Raw genomic sequence first — 7500 nt, 5'->3', positions numbered from 1 at the left:
ATATATATATATATATATATATATATATATATATATATATATATATATATATATATATATATATATGTATATATATATATATATAATGGAATCTTATATATGTATATGTATTTGTAATCATATATCTGTATATATATTATTTGTGTATATAATTAATCTTATTATTTAATAAATCTTACTATAATAATAATAATAATACTATCATTATTAATAATAATAATAATAATAATAATAATAATAAATAATAATACAGATAATAAGAATTATAAAATGATAATAATAATATTATTTATGATAATAAAAATATTTGATTCTATTTATAATAATAATGATAACTATAATGATGTTTAATAATATTGACAATAATAATTTTGAAAATAATGATAATAATTATGATAATGACTAAATCATAATTTTATTACTAAGTATAATAATAATAATAATGATATTAATGATGATAACAATAACTTTTAGTAACAATAATATTATAACAAATTAAATGCATAAACTTTCATATCTATATACATTATATATAGTAATACTAATAATACTGATATTAAGATTAATACTAATTATACCGAGAAAATTTTAGTATAATAACTATATCTTTACTTGTTTAAATAACTATCAAGTGTTGCAATCGTTTACTAAATGAATTCGAAACCAATATATATATATATATATATATATATATATATATATATATATATATATATATATATATATATATATATATATATATATATATATATATATAATTTTTTTAATATTAATTATATTTTTAAACCAATAAATTTATTCTTATAATATATTTACAAATAATATTCATATACACATAAATGTCCGTGAATCGTCGACACGGTCAAAGGGTAAATGAATACGTGAACACAGTTAAAAGTTTTTGAGATATCAACATTACGGACTTTGCTTATCGTGTCAGAACATTAAATCATATAAAGATTAAGTTAGATTTGGTTGAAAATTTCCGGGTCGTCACACAAAAAACTATAAACACATGGACACTTTTAGCAATTTTGTCTAATTTATAATATTTATGATCAATCGATAAATTATCAGTTTTGCATTTGTATAAAAAGTAAGTTTGATCGAAAGTTATTATATAAATAATAAATACAAATAAATGAATGAGTTTAAGCTATACGGTTATTGAGTTTTGCAAATTTTGAACAATATTTTGAGACGGAAAATAATACAACAACAACAATACCCAATCCCACACTTGTAGGGTATGGGGGAGGTGAGACGTAGACAATCCTTCCTCTACCCTAGGACAAAGAGAAATCATTTCACCACCCCGAGTGAAGCACTCACAAGTGTAGAGAAAGTCCTCCCTCTCTATGTTCGACAGATAAAGAGATTGCTTGCAACGAACCTTCGGCCAAAAAAAAATCGTAAAAAGTAAAAGCCATTGCCATGAAAATGGTTGAGCAAATTTCCAAGGGTTTTAAAATGTTGCCTGGGATTCGATTTAGGCTCTAAGCGACAGTCAAGTCGCCAATAAGTAGACGCTTGCTGATGGCTCCCGGAACAGAGCCGTATTAAAAAAAAAAAAACGTACCTAAGAGTGTTCTGCGGAGCACAGGACATACAAAGTAAAGCTGCACTAAATGGGCAATAAACATATATGTCCACATACAGATAAAATCACATCATAGCATGCCAGTCTATAAGGAAAAAAAAAAACCTACAAACATACAAAAAACCGTATCTACCAAAACCTACATAAACATACAAACGTACATTCATAGATATCCACCTACACGCATACATACGGGAAAACCTACATACGCATACATAGATAGAAAACAAACAGACATACGAAAATACATACAACCATACATATAACTATACATACATATAGAAATACAAACATACAAACATACATATATACAAAAATACAATCATAGGCAAGCAGAAATACAAAACAAGCGTACATACAAACAAACATACATAAACCTGCGTACAAACTTAAATACATATATACAAACACGAACATCCAAACAAACACATAAAAACCAACATGTCCAAACAAACACCATCCATGCATGGGTCAAGGAAAAAAAAAGTGAAAGAAGACACCCACACAGTCCCATAAAACGACATACACACAAACACACAAATAAAACCAAACAACCTACTCGTCTATTCTAATTCTAGTCCTCCAAGCAACCCTATCAGAGGTCATGTCCTCGGTCAATAAGAGCTCCTTCAAGTCTAGCTTTATTCTATCTTCCCACCTACGCGTAGGTCTACCCCTTCTTCGTACTCCGTCAACCGTAAGTGTCTCGACCCTCCTAACAGGGGCAGTAGGAGGTCGTCTTCTCACATGCCCAAACCATCGAAGCCGTTCTTCTCTAAGCTTGTCGATGATGCTTCTAACTTTCAGGTTCTCCCTAAAAACACTATTAGGAATCATATCTAACATGGTTTTGCCACATGTCCACCTAAGCATCCTCATCTCTGCCACCTCCATCCTCCTCTATTGTGCTTTCGTCATAGGCCAACACTCCGATCCGTATAACATGGCAGGTCTAATTGCCACCTTGAAGAATTTCCCTTTCAGCTTAAGGGGGATCTTCTTGTCGCATAAGACTCCAGTCGCTGCTCTCCACTTCACCCACCCTACCTTAATTCGATGCGGCACGTCTTCATCTATCCTCCCCGATTTGTGGAGCACCGAGCCCAGGTATCTAAACGAAGTTTGTGGAAAATAATAGTAATTGGGTAATTAGAATGGGACGGAATGAGTATTTATTTCAGCTAGTTGAAGTTGATTAAGCGGAAAATGAATAAGGTTAATCATGTCCAGACTACTCGGAAAAGGGTGAGGTACGCGACTTAACCGGTTATTTTGTGACCCTTTTTTAAACTCTTTTTCTAATAACTACAAGATATGCGGTTAATAAGGCTTGAACCTAGGATCTCAACTCTCAAACCACATGGTAATCTTGATATGGTTATACTAGTTGAATTTGATTGATTGTACTAATATTTTCTTAAGCACATCAAGTTTATTCTATTAATAGTATATAAAAAGTTGTGGCCTATGCATTCAAAAAGTCTAGATCGGTCGCCTGAAGCTTCTAATCAATTTTTCCATTATTCCATTATTTGTCTTAAAAATACACAAACCAATAACCAATAAAGGTGGCAAATTTGTAGGATGATTGATCTATCCCCCATATCTCTCCTTCCAAAATCACCTTCAACAAAATCTGTCAACAAAATTTCAATTCCCACATCATTTGTTCATTATCATTTCTTGGATAATAAATAATATTTGCTATATAGACGGGCGGCAGGCAGGCAGGAAAGCAACCATGGATGACACGTCAGAGTTATCATGTACGGATAACGACATGATGAACCCAGCAGTCACACTGACGTATCAGGTTTCCGCCATTTTGGTCATGTCTCATGTTTTTCAGATTTTCCTAAAACCGCTAGGCCAACCTGCGCCCCTTCCTCAGATCCTCGTAAGTATGTCACGTCATCTTTTCTCGTGTATGTTTATGTGATTAATTCCTACAATAACAAAAAAACAGAACTGAATATTTTAAAACGATATAATCCTCGTATTTATTTGTTATAGGCGGGGTTCGTGCTAGGTCCATCAGGTTTATCAAAATCAACGCCAATACAAGTGTTCTTCTTCCAAAATTTCGCTATTGATTTCTACGAAAGTTTGGCGTTATACTGCAGAATTAGTATCATGTTTCTCATGGGCCTTGAAATGGACATCCCTTATTTAATGAGAAACTTACGTCCGGCAAGTATTATCGCATGCGGTAGTTGTATCATGTGCACAATATTTGCACTCGCTATTTCCTTCTTCGTGTACGAAGAAACAGGATCACGTGGGTCCCGTATCACGTTGGCTTTAGTCATCACAGTAATTTTAGCTAACACTGCATCACCAATCGTTTTTCGTTTGGCTGCTGATTTGAAATTTGCAACTTCTGATATCGGAAGATTAGCTATTTCGTCTTCTTTAATCGGTGACATGTATGCAGTCTTTATTTTGGTTATTTTATCAAGAGAAAAACATAAACGAACGGTTAACGGTTGGGCGCTTATGGCTTTTTGTTCACTTTTGCTGCTTTTAGGAATTATTATTTTCACTAATCATTTAGTTAATTGGCTTAATAAAAGAAATAGAGATAAAAAGAATCTTCAAGCTGTTGAAGTAATGTTACTTTGTTCTGTTATTCTTGTTGCTGCAATGACTCTTGAAACTATGGGGTTTAGTAGTATTTTAGCTTGTTTCCTAATGGGGTCCACGTTTCCACGTGGCGGGAAATCGGCTCGAACATTGTTGGCTATACTTACGTATACGGTGCATAACTTCATCTTCCCGATTTACGTTGGTTACACGGGGTTCAAAGCAGATACGAGTTACTTGAATGAGATGAAAAGAATTGGTATTGTTGTGATGGTTATTGTGTTGAGTATTGGTGGCAAGATTTTGGGCACGCTTGCGGCTTGTCGATATTTGAAGACACCGTTAAACGAGGGTGTTCTTCTTTCGTTTTTGATGAACATGAAAGGGCATGTTGAAATGTTGACCTTAACAGTTGCTTATCAGAATAAGGTACTTATTTTATCATGATTATTAACTAATCTATATTACTTGATGTAGTGATTTGTGGGTTGTTTAAGATTGCTTCTTTTAAGTGTTTATCTGCTTATTCTTATTACTAAATCTGGCAAACAAGTGGCGTTGGATCATGGATCAAACAAGTTTGGGTCGAAATGGGCCATGGGTTAAAACGGGTCAGCTTTTGAATAGATCGAACGGGTTGGGTTGAGACCCGGGTGAGATTGGGTCGGGTTGGGTCGAGACCCGGGTCAGATTGGGTCCGGTTGGGTCGAGACCCATTATTTCATCTTAAACTATTGGGTCAGGTTGGGTTGTAACCCATTTTCAATTTTCAATTTCGCGATGTAGTTTTCATTTTAAATAAGTTATTGTGACAGGAGATGAGCAAATCCAAACACTCATTTAAAAGATGCATATTTTTATTTATTTATAAGGAATAAACAAATAAAAAAATTGTTTGACACTTGCTTATTTGTTAAGCAGAGAAGTATTTAAGAATAAGCAATCACAAACACCCTTGTTTTTTTTTTGTTTTTTTTTTTTTTTTTTGCATTTGTGTGTTGCTATTAACCTTTATTAACACAAGTTACTATAAAAACATAACTTCTTTTATGATAATGCAGGTGATTAACAGTTCAATATTTTGTAATCTAATGGTGTTAGCTGTGGTATTTAGTTCGATAATCTCAGCTGCACTAATCGGTTTCTTGGTTCGAAGAGAAAGTTATACGATCGGTATGAAACACATACCGATGGAAATTCATAATCCCAATAAAGAATTAAAACTTCTGACGTGCGTGCATAGTCGCCACCCTGTCAATTCGATGGTAAAGTTAATTGTGTCATTAAGGGGGTCAAATAACGTCCCTATATCACCCTACTTCATGCATTTAGTCGAACTCCCCGAAAAAATAAAGAAAAAAACAGCGTTTTACGAACAAGAAGATGATGATAATGATAGTGACGATGATGATGATAGTGATAGTGATGATGTGGTGGAAATAAACGAAGCGGTTGATATGTTCATCGAAGAAACACAAATGATGATTCATCAAGTGCAAACAGTAGCGCCTTTTATGACAATGTATCGAGACGTTTGTAAGTTTGCTGATGATATCCGTGCGTCGTTTATTATTCTTCCGTTTCATAAACATCAAAGAATAGATGGGAAATTTGAAAACGATAAGGATGGTATAAGGATTACGAATCAGAAAGTTTTGCGAAATGCTAAATGTTCGGTGGCTATACTTGTAGACCGTAGTCATACAATTTCAGGTACACAAGCTGCGGGTTCTGAATCGTTGCAACAAATTGCGACTTTGTTTTTTGGCGGGCCAGATGATCGTGAGGCGTTGGGGTTTAGTAAACGGCTTAGTACACATCATCATTCAAGTCTTACCGTTATACGGTTTCTACCGACATCTGCGAAAGAACATAATATCGGAATTAATGTTTCGCAAAAAGAGGATGATGTCTTGGTAGGTATAAATCATGATACTGAGATTGATGAGGCTGATAGCTCTGCCTTAGCCAATTTTTATCACAGGTATGATTAACCGGTTTATGTAATTTATGTAAATATTTGTTTTGTCCAAGGTCATAAAATATCGCAAGACATAGATAGTCAGTCTAGTCGGGACTAGTTTTACCCCGTTGACTTTTATTAATATATATTACACATAAATATATCAAACGTAAATATTCTAAACATATGTATATATGTATATGGCACAAAATTTTGGGAATAAAATTTGTTAAAGATTTGACTTAGCTTAGACCAACATTGTCTTTGACCGACTTTGACCGACTCAGAACCGACTTAGACTGACTTTGATAACTCTGACCAGACTTTTTAGTGTTTACCGAATATTAGACGTTTTTGGGCGAAACAGGACATGATAGTCACCAAACCGACTAGTCGGCCAAGACGGCCGTTTACAACGCTGGTTATGTCCATGACATAACTTTAAGTTTATATGGATTATGCCTTCTTAGAAATGGCAACTAAAAATTGAAAAGTGATCTCGTTTTGACCTGTTATCCAATACGCTCATTTTGCTACTTATAGTTCAAAAAGACTTTCAAGAGCTAACACAGTAGGATAAGTATGTCTCGATGGCATAACAAACGATGAAAGCGACGCATTTGGTTGTAATTTCAGGTACGTGACATCGGGGAAAGTAAGATTTGTTGAAAAGTATGTTGACAACGGAGCACAAACGGGAATGATATTGAGAGACATGGCGGAGACATACTCGATGTTTATAGTAGGAAAAGGTGGCAGAGGAGACTCCGTAATAACCACCGGAATCAGCGATTGGGAAGAATGCCCCGAGCTTGGTGTAGTAGGTGATTTCTTGGCTTCTAGTGAGTTTGATATTAGTGGTTCGGTCTTAGTTGTCCAACAACGTAGATGAGTTTGACGATAGTTAGATATAAACATTGTGTTTTAAAAAAACAAGTTGATGTAACCATTGCATCCAAGAATTGGTGAGCGAGTCGTTTGTACGATCTAAAAGGGCGAACCACAACATAGGTAAGAAGACACGAACGGAAGAAGGGTGTGAGATAATACGTTGTAGTTTTCATGTTATAATTACAGGTTCGAGAAATGGTAGACTAAGGGTGTGAGATAATACGTTGTAGTTTTCATGTTATAATTACGGGTTCGAGAAAGGGTAGACTAGTCTCTTGTGTGACGACCCGGAAATTTCCAATTAAATTTAAACTTAAACTTTATATGATTTCGACACGATAAGCAAAGTATAAGCAAAGTCTGTAATATTGAAATCTCAAAAACTTTGAATTGTGTCCTTATATTCATTTACCCTTTGACTACTCTTGGCGATTCACGAACAACTGTGTGTAAATAAATATGT

General features: G+C 34.2%; 1 protein-coding gene across 1 annotated transcript; it reads left to right on the top strand.

Annotated features, from left to right (window-relative positions):
* The first annotated feature begins 3341 nt into the window (after positions 1–3341).
* On the top strand, positions 3342–7108 carry LOC139864994 (cation/H(+) antiporter 2-like). The gene is made up of 4 exons (XM_071853547.1): positions 3342–3497; positions 3614–4612; positions 5245–6167; positions 6783–7108. Exons 1-4 carry the CDS (start codon positions 3342–3344, stop codon positions 7036–7038), a joined length of 2334 nt encoding a protein of 777 aa, XP_071709648.1. The 3' UTR covers positions 7039–7108.
* The last annotated feature ends 392 nt before the right edge of the window (positions 7109–7500 follow it).

The sequence above is a fragment of the Rutidosis leptorrhynchoides genome, chromosome 8, assembly GCF_046630445.1.
Source record: "Rutidosis leptorrhynchoides isolate AG116_Rl617_1_P2 chromosome 8, CSIRO_AGI_Rlap_v1, whole genome shotgun sequence".
NCBI lineage: Eukaryota > Viridiplantae > Streptophyta > Magnoliopsida > Asterales > Asteraceae > Rutidosis > Rutidosis leptorrhynchoides.
Note: the sequence above shows the minus strand (reverse complement) of the source record. Positions and strands in the feature narration are given on the sequence as shown.

What these genes read in the sequence shown, in the direction of transcription:
- LOC139864994 (XM_071853547.1), top strand. Translation starts at nt 3,342, where the DNA reads ATGGATGACACGTCAGAGTTATCATGTACGGATAACGACATGATGAAC. An exon ending in CAGTTGCTTATCAGAATAAG is followed by an intron (nt 4,613 to 5,244) that starts GTACTTATTTTA and finishes ATGATAATGCAG; the next exon opens with GTGATTAACAGTTCAATATT. An exon ending in TTAGCCAATTTTTATCACAG is followed by an intron (nt 6,168 to 6,782) that starts GTATGATTAACC and finishes TTGTAATTTCAG; the next exon opens with GTACGTGACATCGGGGAAAG.